Source organism: Podarcis liolepis, assembly GCF_965112155.1.
Source record: "Podarcis liolepis genome assembly, chromosome: 1".
Lineage (NCBI taxonomy): Eukaryota > Metazoa > Chordata > Lepidosauria > Squamata > Lacertidae > Podarcis > Podarcis liolepis.
Window position 1 is genome coordinate 78,992,681 of NC_139554.1, and position 14,604 is coordinate 79,007,284.

Consider the following 14,604-nt stretch of genomic DNA (forward strand, 5'->3'; position numbering starts at 1 on the left):
GCATCTGCTGAGGGGAAAATGTTCTGCTTTGACAAGGCAGTTTGATACAAACAGCTTCCTCCAAATGATCACAGCAAGCCCCTTCAGCTCTGGGAGTGTGCCTTGAAGTCAGCTGTTTGATGCTGAACCACCTCTTCAAATGAGACCCATGTATTGCACTGATAAAGCAGCAATTGGAAAATACCAGTCCAGTTCCTCTCACAGTACATGATGCATTATTCCCTCGACTTTATTCTCCCTATTCTCTCTATTGCTTAGATGATTAAAGATGAAAAGCTCTTTTATGGAGTTCACGCCCCAAGTATAATGTTCAGAAAGTACCAGTGGCTTCTGAAGAATATTGACACCGATTCAGAAGTAATATCTGGAGTGCAAGAAGAGGACTATTGGGAATTGATCAGTACAACAAGGTAAAAAATATCCCCTAACCCCACTCTCTAGTACTGTACATGTGTACACTCTTGCATGGCTAGAATGTAGCCTGCTGTATAAAGGCAAGAGCTGCACTTGTTGCTCTACCCATTTTTGTCTCTGCCAACCTCCCACTGCCCCTGAAGATTCTCCATGAGATAACACAGCCCTTTGGTTGAAAAAGTTTACCTACTCCAGAACTAGCCAAAGCCCATTTTGAAACATTCCAGCTGAATGGAGCTGTTCCTCACATGGTTACAATTACTTTTCCATATCACTGTGTGTAAACATTCAGGAAGGTTTGTGTCGGCATGGAGAATTCTGTGCCAATTGTAGGCTTTTATCTGAAACCTTATAGTCAAGGATTAGGGGCTGAAAGTGATAATGGTTGATAACCACTTAAGTATGGAGCATCCTATCCACGCTTGTGCTACTTATTATTCTTTCCACTGCATGTGCTGGACAAATTAGAATTGCTGCCTTTTTAAAGGACCTTTACTTTTAAGAACTGCATTATCAGGCGTAAGTTTCTTTCCTGACATGGATAGGGATAGCTGCCCTTCTTATTTGCTGTCCATTGGTAAATTTAGTCTGTTCTTGCTATTTCTCAATTCTGTGTTTTAGAATACGAATTGTCAGCTTTATCCTGCAGAACATAAAGATTCAAAAGACCAAAGGTATGGAAAGATTTTTCTCTTTGTTTATATGATACAATCAATGTGCTTTCCCCTCCAGTTTGCTGTATCCATTCTACAAGTAAAATTAAGACCGTAAGTGCTGTTTACTGCACAATCTTGCATTTGTATACATACAATCATTTTTGCATGAGTATTATTTAAGTAATCATCTGGCTGCTAATCAACCTGTGATGAGCTGAGAGTATACCCACACCCACAGAGATTTAACTAGCAAAAATATTATTACGCCAGTTTTCACTTATAGCTCAGTGCTTGCTTTGCAACAGACTTGTGCTGGTATAATCAGTTGGCCATAGTGTGATGCTTTTACCTGTGAAACCCCGGTCTAAATTCCCACTCAGAACTACCCAAAAAATATTTTACAATCTAAATCCTGGGTGCAAAAAGTACCTACATTTAAATGGCAAGATATATGCTATTATTATTTATTACATTTATATATCACCTTGCACATGAAGATCACAGGGTGGTTTACAGTATAAAAGCACAAAATGCAGAACATAACAACCACAACAACCAATAGCCCCCAGCATATTTTAAAGTCTATAGATTGTTTAATCAGCCCCAAGACCTGGGTGAAGAGGAATGTTTTTTGCCCAGTGCCAATTGAGCCTCCCTGGGGAGAGCATTCCACAAACGGGGAGCCTCTGCAGAGAAGGCCCATTCTCATGATGCCACCCTGTGGTTGCATTTAGAGCACAGGTTGTGGAGACAGACAGCTTTCTAGGTACCCGGAACAGCTGCAACTTGGGTTAAAAAGACTGTGTTCCTCTTCAGACTTACAAGTGATTGGCTTTTGCTGCTTCATTTCAAGATAACCATAAATCCTTGAGTGTCTAGCCCTAGTTTATAGGTTCAGAAGTATGTTGTAAAAATTGACTTTTTTGTCTTTGTTGTCCTCTTGTTTCTCCCCTGCACTGTTAGAGAACCTTCACGATCTGATAAAGAAGAAAGTCTTTGAAACAGCATTTCCTTTACATGAGGTAAGAAAATTTGAAGGCCAAGCTAGACTTAACATTAATTATATGAATGCAATTAATGTGCATGTTTAAAAAAATGTAAATTGTAGGAGCAGGGGAAACAACAGCAGAATCATGGGGTGGAGGGATTTTAATCCTTTCTTCCCAGACTTTGTCTCAGTGAAATTCTCCCCAGACTAAACTAAATATATCGGAAAATAAATTATCAAATAGTTAAGCATAATTAATAAAGAAGAGTATAATCCTAGGAGATATATTAGCATTTCTGTTCAGTATTGAACTCTGTGATCATTGCCTAGGCTGGTTAAGGTTGATGGGAGTTGTAGTCCAAAAAAATCAGGAGGATATCAGGTCACGGAAAATTTATATAATCTGTCAAGAGCTCTAATACATATAACCATATTAAATTCAGAGGGAGAATCTGGGTGCATTTCTGAAGATGAATTGGGCCCGATGGAGAGACATCCTCTATAGACAGCCAATTGAACAAATCAGGTAAGGGAAAATAATGCAAAAAAACCTCACCCTATTAATGGCAGGGAAGATGTTCTGAAGTGCAGAAACCCACTATTAGAAAGGTCTCATCACATTAATCCATCTAGTAAATTTGAACTTGATGTACAAGAGGGGAATTGAACTGGAATAATATTTAATCCCTCCCTCCCTATTCTCACCCCAGCCCCACTGGAAGAAGTTATTGGGTGTTAGAATCATTTGCAATAAATGTGGAAGGATGGTGGCAAGTACCTGCTAAATTAGCTGATCTTTTTAGAGGCAGCTAATGCCTTCCACATGTCACTGGACTACATCTCTGACTATTGGCCATGCTGGCTAGGACTGATGGGAGTTGGAGTCCAACAACATTTGGAGATCTACAGGTTCCCCACCCCTAGTTACATTAAGGCAAGTATTGCTCTTTTGATAATAGCATCAAGCTTTTGTGTTTGCTTTCCAGGACATATTTTGGAGAAAAAGTTGCCCTTTATTTTACCTGGTTGGGCTGGTATACCTGCATCTTGTTCGTGGCTGCTGTGCCAGGCATTATCCTTGCCATATATGGGTTAATCAGCTTCAATTCCAGTCAGATCAGGTAAGTAAGCATTATGAGAAAACAAGATTTGCATATGGAAGCTGGTGAACTATGTGCAAGCTGCCTGTGTGTGCAAATGTTCACGAGTCTTTGCATGCCTTTGTAAAAGAATGTATGCACCTCGAAGAGTGTAAGCAGGCCCATGCAAGCTTGTCTGAAGCCCAGGGCCAGCTCAGCTGTCTGAGGCCTGGGACAAGTGTACCCGGCTTCCCCCCTCCCACCGCATGGGCCTGCGTGTAAGCACTGATAGAATAATATATAATTTTGTGTCATACACTTTGGCCTGTCTGTGGCTGCTACTTGTGAGATTATGGCAGGATTGTTTTGGCAAATGACAATGTAACAACCTTGCTGAAGTTAAGCAGCAATTACCAATGGCAGGATCTGAGGCCACCCGGGAATACATATATTCCATCTTGATTCCATCATGAAAGAAAGGCAGAATATAAATGTCATAGAGTCAAACAACAACAACATGTAGCTGCAGTCCTCATTTGGTTTGGTTGTAATATCGTATTGGACTAAGACAGGCTGCTGCATAATTCAAAGTGCTGGTGCTGACCTATAAAGCCTTACACGGCTCAGGACGTCAGGACCTTAAGGACTTCCTCTCCCCATGCAAACCAACCCAGACCCTGCGTTTGTAATCTGAGGCCCTTCTCTATGTCCCCGCTTCCTTAGAGATTCAGAGGGTGACAACATGAGAAGGGGTCTTTTCTGTGGTGGCTCCCCATCTGTGGAATGCTCTCCCCAGTGAGGCTTGCCTGGCACCATCATTACATGTCTTTAGGCACTAGGCGAAAACATTCCTCTTTACCCAGGCCTTCAGCCATTAATTTAAATAACCTAAGGTGCTGGTGGGTACTGTTGTTGTTATGGTTTTATTATTATGCTTAGTATTTTATGCTCTGTATTATGTCTTTATTATTATGCTGTGTAAATTATGTTCATAATGTTGTACACCACCCTAGGATCTTTGGATAAAGGGTGGTATATAAATTAAATAAAGAAGTGAATAAATAAAATAAGATTAATAATTGTTGCCTTAGTATTGACCTGCTACACATCCAAGAACGTGGCATTGATCAGTGTGATTACTATCTGTAATGGAAATTGTGGGTGTTATAATTGGGGATAACAAACTGGCTTGTATCTCCTCACCTGTTCTGATAGCATGTGGGTAAAGAAGACTGTCTATTAGTTCTGTGTACTGCTCTGCCTTTGCCCTGTTGTTAAGTAGGATAAACATTGGGCAAATCAATCTCTGTACCCTCTGCTACCCTTCCTGATTTAGCAAGGAAATCTGTGCAGCCAATACTACTATGATGTGTCCACTCTGTGACCAGAGGTGCCCTTTTTGGCCATTGTCAGAAACTTGCACATATGCCCAGGTAAGATTAACCTACATAAAATGTATATTATTTGTCTCTTGTTGTGGAGTCCTCTAACGTTGCCCACTACTAAGGATGTAAAAGATTCACTGTTGATTATGATTGCTTTGTGAAGATAAAGAAGAATCTCTCAAAGTACACAGAGATATTAGAGACTTTGTCTCCTTTGCCAATCTAGATATTCCCTGTACTTGTGCCTGAATGGTAGTGAACACCCCACTTTTATTCCTTATACACCTCTCACTATGTCCCAATTTTTCAATGGGTACAGCTTTTCAGCGGAATGCTGTTGTTTCAAACACAGTTTTCCTCAGCACACCTAGTGGCTTCTTTTTTTGCTGTTAGGACTCTCCCTGCAACAGTGACTTTTACTTCTTTCCTTTACAATTTAGGTCACCCACTTGCTTGACAATGAAGGGACAGTTCTCTTCGCAATATTCATGGCTGTCTGGGGTAAGCTTTAGCATAGGTTGATCTAGAACCTGTTCTAAGTTTTATGACAAATCCTCTTCTTAAAATGTATGCAATATTCAACACAGATGTGGCTAAAGTGTATTTTTGCATCTAAGAATGAAATGTAACTCTAGAACAGTGTTTTTCAACCACTGTGTTCCGCGGCACACTAGTGTGCCGCGAGATGTTGCCTGGTGTGCCGTGGGAAAAATTAGAAAGATTTTTTTTTTTTTTGTAAAAGTCAAATTAGGTCCTAATCTATCCCTCGAGCGCCCCTTGTCCGTTATTGTGACGTATGAAGCGTGTTCCCGCCCACTCCCCGCCCTCCCTTGCTTCTCTCTCTCTCTCTGTGGCGCTCTCCGCCGCTTCCTGCTGGGCATGCGCAGCTTGCCTCGCGCTTCCGTTCCGGCCCCTCCTTCCCCCGACTACCCCGCCGCTCCGTTCCTTTCTCTTTCTCGCGTGTCAGAGAGCGGCGGCGCGAGCGCGGCGGTTCCCTCAGGGCTGACGGAGGGCTCGAGGAGGAGGAGGCAGGATGTGGAGGCGGAGAAAGCGGCGGCGGCCACCCCCCACCTCCGGCTCCAGGCCCGTGTAGAAAGCTGAGGGGGAGAGATAGATAGAGGTGGGCGGCGGCGGCGACCACGACCAACCGCCACAGTAGTTGTAGCGACGGCGAGCAGGGACTCCCGCTCTCTCTCCGTCGTGTCTCTCTCTCTCTCTCCCGGGCCCGTCCGTTGAGTGTCCCGCGCGCCTTGGCTACAAGATGAGCATCGAGATCCCGCCGGGTCTGACTGAGCTGCTGCAGGGCTACACGGTGGAGGTGCTGCGGCACCGGCCGCCAGACCTGCTGGCCTTCGCCGCCGAGTACTTCGCCAAGCCGAGCTATCCTTCCTGCCTCACTTTGCTGCCTCCTCCCCCCCACCCCCAAAGCTTGGAGGTTCCCCGGCACCGACCCGCAGGTTTGACCCCCTTCTCACACCTGTTCGCGCTCCTTGCACGGAATGGGGCGGATGGGGAGGAACGGGGCTCGCCGCTGCCTCCGCTCGCCCTCCCCCCCTCTGCCGGCGGTCCCGCGATTCTTGGCTTTTTGGCGGTTGGCACAGAAGGAAGGCAAGGGGGAGGGGAAAAATTGAAACTTACACTTTTGTGCATCCCTCCCGGCGTGACGCTGCGCGCTGACGTCACGGGGCTGTAATGGTGGTGTGCCTCGAGATTTTTTTCATAAAACAAGTGTGCCTTTGCCCAAAAAAGGTTGGGAAACACTGCTCTAGAAAACACATAAATGTTAGTTGATAAAATATAGATCCTTTGGGGTCCTTCTGAGATTAATTTCATCATGACTCATACTCTGAAAGGCCCTTTGTTTAGATCTTCTCTCTGGAATTGCTGGATTTATTTCAAGCTATCTTTCTCTTATTTCCTGCACACTATAAAGCTGACTGGCCTATAGTTGAGTGGAGGGACCCCTGTAAGAAGAAAGACAGGATGATTTTGTTATCCTGTATATATTCAATTCTGTGTTTTGATTCTAAATTTATAGCCACTGTATTCTTGGAGTTGTGGAAGAGAAGGAGAGCTGATGTTGTCAGTCACTGGAAGTTGTATCTGTGGGATGAAGAAGAGGTAAGGTTAACTCTTTCATATAGCCATCTTTATATATATGTTCACTGTGGCAGTCCTACTCTTGTTCTGAACAGGAAGAAATGTATTTACTGCTGCCCATGGGTGTGAGGAAAATCTCTTCAAGTTTGGGTCCTGCCCTTTGGACTTGATATGATTTCAAGGGTCATGATCTTCACCTGCAGGGCATCAGTACCTTTTGTTATATCAGCGACCAATTATTGGTGGCACTGACTTGAGCCTAACTTTCCAATCATTTTGCCATTGCGCTTTGGCTCCTGGGAGACCTCTGCTCTGCATCATCACCAAGAAATCATGCCTCAAGCCTTCCAGCATCTTCATGTTCACAAAACAGCATTTCTACCATAGATATATCTTTAGGGAGCCACTGTGGAGTCTGGATATTTAGTTTGGGAACAACTTCCTGGAGAGCTCTTAGACAATACTGGGCTAGACTCAATATTAGACAACTTGGTTTATCACTAACTGATGTCAAGAAGACTACTTTAAAAATAAATAAATTGTTAACAGGGGCCATGGTGACCCATGTTGGGAGTGTAGATTTTGGCAAAGTTTATTAAAAATAGCTCAAAAACTTTTTAAAAACTGCAACAAAAAAAAAGCTCAACAACTTTTGTTTTCCGGATTTTCACTTTTTGAAATACGGCAACCCTAACCTGGGTGTATCTCAGTTTTGACAGAAAAAGTTTCCCAGTAGACCCTGCAGATAATTTGGCACAGATGGCTAAAATAGTTTCATATTCAGGTCAGAATGGATACGAAAGTCCTAAAGAGTCATAATTCTGCCAGGGGATCTCAGTAGTAGCTGGAGTATTTCCCTCTTCAACTTGTTCAGAGGTTGGGGTTGAGGGTATTTCAGCCATTTTGTGAGGGGTCTTGCAAACAGGCAAGGTCAGGGCCAAACGTGGCAGTAGTGGCAATCTGACTTCACATTGTTGTTAGATATTGTGGTTTTGTTTGTTTTTTAAACCTACAAAATGCCAGTGTGAAGGAGGAAACATTGTCTTCACTTTAATTCTGGTTTCAGTCATCATCATCTCATTGGATGCAGACGTCATCACAGTCAAATTGAAATAAGGGCAATGGTTTCTCTCTCCATACTAGCATCTTGCACCCAGCATCAGCAGCAAATGTGATTGTTGCTGCTGCCAGAATCACAAAACAGGTGAGCCGTGAGGGATGGTGTTCATGAAATATTTTAACCCATGGCTCCTCTTGTGAGCCAAAGAAGTTATGAATTCTAAGGACCTGTCAGTGTGGCTGTATTTCTGTTTCTAGGAGGAACTGGCTATGGAACTCATCAATAACCCAGAAATGGCTTCCCCACTGCACCAGCATTCTTACATCCGCAGCACTGTTGTGCTCATCTTAGTTGGGCTTATGGTATGCGGTTACTATTTTTGTAGTGCACTTCTGGTATGCATTTTAAATGTTGGTTTGTGTATGGTGAATGAATGAATGAACTTTATTACGGTCAAAGACCAGGATAAAACAACAACAACATATAAATAAAATAGCAGTTAGGATTTTTTTTTTTAACTGATAAATGTTGGTGCAAATAAGGACTAAAATACAAGATTAAACATGGATAATGGATGGATAAAAACTGATAATTAAAACAGATAAGAACTAAAAACAAATGAAAACATGCAGTTAAAACAACTGTAAGAACTTAAGAACTAAAAGACTTGCAGTTAAAGCAACTATAAGAGGCTGCAGAGTAGAAGCCTCTGAAATAGATGACACTCACAGCATTAGAAACTGATGTGCAAATATGTTTTAAACAGACAATTAAAACAATGTACAACAATAAATTTAGAAACAATATACAACAATAAAACTATCCCAGGGAGTTGACTCAGAGCCACCCATGGAACCAAGTTTAGGGATTTTCATGCCGGACTATTTTGAGTTGGGCGATGCTCTGCGCCTACAGATTTGTACACAAAATCTGGCGACCATCCAGATCGTCTTCTGATCTTTGCCTAACAGCAAAAGGTCAAATTTTTGCTTTTGCGGGAAGTCGGCGAGCCTCACCAGTAGGGGATCAATGAACTTATTGCGTGCCTCTTCGTAAAAGGGACATTTAAAGAACAAGTGTTCTGGGCTTCCTATCTCTCCCAATGGATAGGTGCAAAGTCTCTGGGCATAGGGGACTTTTCTAAAGGCTCCATCCAGGACCAGCGAGGGAAGAGCCGCGCTTCTGGCAAGTGTAAAGGCCCTCCTTGCATTTCTAGATACGAGAAAGAAGAGATATGCTGCCGGTGTGGCTATATATCTCTTGATTTCTCCAATTTTATAGTCGGGGCATACTCTGTATGGTGCATTGTTAAGCCACCCTACAGCACAAGGGGCGAAATTCTTGAGTTGAGATTGGAAAATTTCATTTGCAGGAAAGCGGATATTTCAGAAGACTTCTTGTGCTTTTTAATTTCATGTCTCTTTATAATGCAGCATAGCAAGAATCACATACTGTATGTTCTTTTCCTAGTGTTTTACAAGACGTGGCAATAAAGTTTTGACAAATACCTCCAGAATGAGTATATAATCTGAGCAGAAATCAGATGGTTAAATACTGTGTAGCTTTCCCATTGAAGAGCAATCAACAGTATCATTCTTAGCAGATTAATTAGGGAAGGGGAACCTTTGATGTTGCATAGCTACACCTCCCATCATCTGTAGCCATTGGTTCTGCTTGCTAGGGAATTGTAGTTCAGAAATATCTGGAGGGCCAAAGGTTCCCAACACCTAGTTTAAAGCTTCAAAAAATTATTTTTCTAAAAAGGCAGGATCTTGTTCTGCAACTCCAAAATTTGATGTGGGGTCAGGACAATGCCAGGTGCCTGCTTTTAAAATGTGGTGCTTTGCTATCTTTCTGGTGGAAGAAAGCCCCTAGCAGAATTTAATTCCCATCCTCAAGCAGTTTAGTGAAGCGTAGGTATATAGACTATTAAACATTATTTATTGCATTCAGCTGCATTTAGCAGCTGACTGCCTTTTTCAGTAAGTAGACCACAGACTGCAAAGGAAGTTTAAAATGGTTTATATGCAGTTTCTTGATCTCCAACATGCATTTTCTTCATGCAGCAACAATAAAATAATGCAAGTATAACGCAGACACATGTCTGCGAGCTAAGTTAAGGCACAGCAAGCAAAGAGGGGGGGAGAGAGAGAGAGAGAGAGAGAGAGAGAGAGGAACAGGAACAGGCTTCCTGTTAGGTGAGACCTAACTGAGTCCATTCTAGCAATAAGAACTCTGTGGTCCTTAACCCCATCATATATTAACTAGAAAATAGGCATTGTTAGGTTTGACTGAATCTTCCACAAAGTTGACCAGGGTGTTTTGGCATGACAGGTACTCCTGCCACTCTAGGAGAGCCACTTGCCATGTCCATCCCTTATCAGGCTTAGCTTAGGCAAGTCCCACTGGTTTGTGTCATGTTAGGTCAGGGGATTACTTTGAATTGTTTCTTTCTTAGTTTGCCTTTGTCTTTGTTCATCTGTTGTCTGCTTGTTCTGTCTCTGGCTTGGATGTGGTCAGAACTGGAGAAAGAGACAAAGGTGGAATCTACACACATATGAAAAACGCTGTGAAAATGCTTTAAAAAAGTTTTTTTTGGGGGGAAATGTATTGAATTTGCCATAGCTCACCATCGCCATCTAGTGTCACATTTGTATATTGCACTTTACAACACACTTAAAACGTTTTATTTGCAGCAGCATAGCTGAGTCTAAAGACTCAGGAGCTGGCAGTGGCAATCATTTTGATGCCATGTGATCCTGCCTGCCCTAGAGCAGTGGGGGCGTTAACCTGTTGTTTACTGCCTCCTGCACAGCCCCAGCTGCTTTATAATTCTAACAATACATTCTTGCCTTATAGATCTGCGTGATTATTGGTATTGCCCATGCACTTGTCATCTATAGGGTCGTGGTGACAGTCATCTTTACTCAGTCTAACTCAGAATTTTTCCGAGAACGAGCCAGTACCATGGCAGTGATGACAGGGGCTGTGTTACATTATTTAACTATCATCATAATGAGCAAGGTATGGAGCAAACATAGTGATATTTTCCAGCAATCTGTCTTGCAGTTGTATTCTGGTGTATCATATTGCTTTGTTTGCCTCTTGTCCATTGTAGGTAAACAGACATGTAGCGCTGTACCTCTGTGATATGGGTAAGAAAATTTCCATGCTATATACATTATTTCATCTATATGAAATATGTTCGACTTGATAAGTAAAAGGTTGCCCTATCATGAATGCATTTTGTGACTTGGTGCATAGAATAAGGCATACATAAAAATAAGAATGGGAATGCCAGGTGCCACAGCTAAATTTGGTGTCCATGATCTTATTTCCAGAGAAGCCAAGAACGTTCACTGAGCGTGAGAAAAACTTCACCGTCAAACTCTTCACCTTCCAGTTCTTCACCCACTTCTCTTCTGTGATCTATGTTGCTTTCTTCCTTGGGAGGTAAATGCAAATAGCAAAGAATGGAGAGTTCAGTGTATCCCACTGGTGAGGGTGTTAAATTTGGATCAGGTGACTTGGATTTGAATTAAATCTTTACCACTTTCTTCCTGCTTTAGATGTGCAGCTATAAAAAGGGAACAATGGTGGCTTTCTTCCCATAGTTTTTGTGAGGGCTAATAGGGCATTTTATTTATTTTAAAATTGCTATAGGAATTATGCTGCAATGTGTTAGTCCTGCATTTTTGCTTACTGTAGTGCATCTCTGACAAAACTGAAGGCCTGTGTTCTAAAAACAGAGTGTTTATCCGTAACTCTAACAGCCACCCTTGCTCTCTGTCATTCTTACTACTTTAGTTTCTGCTGGTTGAGATGCTGCTTTTTAGCTCTACTGCATCTTCATTACTCATTGTGACTATTATCTTCCAAACTGTGTGGTTATCAAAACTATAAATAGCATTAGGAACTGACTGTATCTCAATTGTACTTTCTTGTTAGGATTAATGGTCGTCCAGGGGACTATGTACGTGTGGGCGGCAAGTGGAGACTGGAAGAAGTAAGTTCCTTTGTTGCAGTGATGTCTTCCCCTACCTCCCCACCTGGTGTCCTGTTCATTAAAATAATTGCCCAGGCCTTCTCTTTCATCTTCCCCAAATATTTTCTAATCCATCTTCCTAGGAATCCCCAGGTTGAAGACAGTTTAAAAATATAATGACTAATAAGTTTGTGGGGCATTATTATATTCAGTGCAAGCAGACCACCATTCTGGTTCTCATAGCTCACACTTACTTCATTCTGTTTGCATCCAGAAATTCCTATACTATACAGATTTATTATTATTATTTAATTTATTGCCTGCCCTTTGCCCCAAAGTCCCAGGGCAGGTTACAACCATTTAAAATACAATCTCCAAAACAGTTTTTAAAAGCCTTATCATTACAAAAAATACATCCAAAAAAATGGTAGCAAGCATGTGTGAGCTCAATATACATATAGAGAGGTATGAATCTGAGATACATGAAATGAAGAGTAGAAATTCCCTAGAGCTTTGCATTACTGTTGATGCATTGCATCACATTACAATGATGCAGCACGCAGCCTTTCCTGGCAGTTCCTCTGTGAGAATTTTAAAAATGCAAGTACCTAAAAATGACTTTGGAATCAGTGACCTTCAGGTGCAAACTACCTTTCTCTTGTCCTTTCCAGTGCCACCCCAGCGGCTGCCTTGTAGATCTCTTCATCCAGATGGCCGTAATCATGACATTAAAGCAAACACTGAGTAACTTTGTGGAGTTCATGTTGCCGTAAGTCAACATAGTTAGCATGATCTGGTCCTTGGGGTTGGATCCAGGACCTCTTTTCCCCTGGAGCATCACAGACTGTCACAGCTGGAGTGAGAATATAGTATGGGGTTGACTTGCGTGCCAGTATAACAATTCCTTTTGTGGGAAATATTTAGCGAAATTGTGTTTTGCCCTTGTGGAAAGTCAGAGCTTGCTGCACTTGGGACTAGGGAGCAGTTCTGTTTCTTCAGATCAGGTTGGCTAACGGCTTGGAGTGTTGGGAATTCTGTTCTCTGGCAAGATGTGGCCTGGCTTTTGTCTGAATCATCTAGATTTAAGACAGGGAAATGGTGAAGAATCCTTTTCAGACCAAAGATCGCATTCTCTTGTGGATAATCTTTAGGGGGCCACATGCAAGTAGTGTGAAGGGGCTAAAGAAGCAAAAGTGGTAGAGCAGCGGATGTGACTGACTCTTGAGTGGAATATAACCTGCTGTGCGATGCTAAGAGTCACAGATTTCTACACCCACCTACATAAGCACTTGAAGAGGGTGTGGAGCAGGACTAGAGAAGGGTGTGACCTGTATGTGGCTTGGGGAGAGGCCTAAGAGCCAGATAGGCCATATTGGCATTATACGTTTAAAGCTGTTACATACCACTTTATTTATTTTAATTTTTTATTTATACTTTTCAGGTTTATACAATTCACTGATTTTACAATCATTTTGACAGTTCAAAGCTTGACTTCCTTTCCCCTCTTTCTGCAGTTCCTTAAATTTGTTTTTAATATCTTCTGCATATCCAAATTAGCTTATTCATCTTCTTTAAATATATACTCTTATGAAAATGCAGGTTATTACAATAATCCTGCCAATGTTCTTATTTGTTCACAATTTATCTGTAAATATTCAATAAGCCATTCCCATTCTTTTATTAAAAGTTTGTTATCTTGATTTCTTATTCTTCCGTTAAGTTTCGCCATTTCTGCATATTCCATAAGTTTTTGTATCCATTCTGCCTTTGCTGGAACTTCTGCTTATTTCCATTTTGGGGCAAGTAACATTTTTGCCACTGTAGTAGGATACATGAATAAGTTTCTGTACAGTTTAGGTAGTTCTGTCCCTATAATTCCCAAAAGAAAGGCTTCTTCTTTTTTTTTTTTTACAAACGTTATTTTAAACACTTTTCATTTCATTATATATCATTTCCCAGTAAGCTTTAACCTTACTACAAGACCACGACATATGATAAAAAGAACCTCCTTTCTTTTTACATTTCCAACACTTATTTAATTTAGATTTATACATTTTTGCCAATTTACTCGGTGTTAGATACCATCGGTATATCATTTTCATATAATTTTCTCTTAGACCATGTTTCATACCACTTTAAACAGTCATGTCTTCCCCCAAAGAATCCTGGGAAGTGTAGTTTAAGGATGCTAAGAGATTCTTATCCCCTTCAAAGAGCTACAATTTCCAGAACTGCTTAACAATCAGTCCCTCTTCCCAGGGAACTATGCTTACCATGCTGGAAACAGGAATTTTTCACTCAGTCATGTACTTAGGGGAATTAAGAAGTAGGAACAGGATATGGGACCAGAGTAAGGCAGGGTGGAGTGTGGCCAAGACTTGCCTATGAAGACTTGGGGAATATTTGCATATGCAACATTGTTTGTTGCACTGACTTTGGGCAATATGTACCAATAAGTTTGCCCCTTGTTATAAAGGGAGCTCCAGCATGGACTACATTATTGTCCTCTTATAGGTCTTTGACAGCTTGCAGGTCTTGTACTTAGAAACTTGTTTTATCTCGCTTAAAGTTGTGTTTACCCCTGCAGCTGGATACGCTACAAGTACAAACTGCTGTTCAGAAATCCCAAAAGCAACAACAGGGTTCATATGGAGGAGAGTGCTCGAGACCCATGCAAGGAGGAATGGCTATGGAACTATAACCTTAATGAAGTCAATGTCTTCAGTTTGTTTGATGAATTTCTGGAGATGAGTAAGTGAAATTCAACTGAAAGATTTGGGTAAGAGTGAAATGCTAGACTAAATTGGGACAAGACTAAACATTCTGTCATTGGCACTCCCATTACATTAGTAAGCTAGCTAGGTATTTGGCCAAACTAGATTGGCTGATGGTTTTCAAAGAGATTGAAGTGGAGTGTTGTACAGTCATTTTTTCCCT

At 41.6% G+C, this 14,604-nt stretch overlaps 1 protein-coding gene across 3 annotated transcripts in view; it reads left to right on the plus strand.

Annotated features, from left to right (window-relative positions):
- The window catches only part of ANO9 (anoctamin 9), a 38,314-nt gene that overhangs the window by 14,081 nt on the left and 9,629 nt on the right, over positions 1–14,604 (plus strand). For all 3 annotated transcript variants that reach the window (XM_083480827.1, XM_083480825.1, XM_083480826.1), the window contains 15 exons: positions 259–410; positions 1,036–1,088; positions 2,034–2,092; positions 2,502–2,584; positions 3,045–3,179; positions 4,474–4,570; positions 4,963–5,023; positions 6,561–6,643; positions 7,940–8,044; positions 10,542–10,706; positions 10,801–10,837; positions 11,024–11,135; positions 11,631–11,688; positions 12,339–12,436; positions 14,255–14,418. In XM_083480827.1, coding sequence (XP_083336953.1) covers positions 259–410; positions 1,036–1,088; positions 2,034–2,092; positions 2,502–2,584; positions 3,045–3,179; positions 4,474–4,570; positions 4,963–5,023; positions 6,561–6,643; positions 7,940–8,044; positions 10,542–10,706; positions 10,801–10,837; positions 11,024–11,135; positions 11,631–11,688; positions 12,339–12,436; positions 14,255–14,418 — 1,462 coding nt within the window. The remainder of the gene's footprint in view (positions 1–258; positions 411–1,035; positions 1,089–2,033; positions 2,093–2,501; positions 2,585–3,044; positions 3,180–4,473; positions 4,571–4,962; positions 5,024–6,560; positions 6,644–7,939; positions 8,045–10,541; positions 10,707–10,800; positions 10,838–11,023; positions 11,136–11,630; positions 11,689–12,338; positions 12,437–14,254; positions 14,419–14,604) is intronic.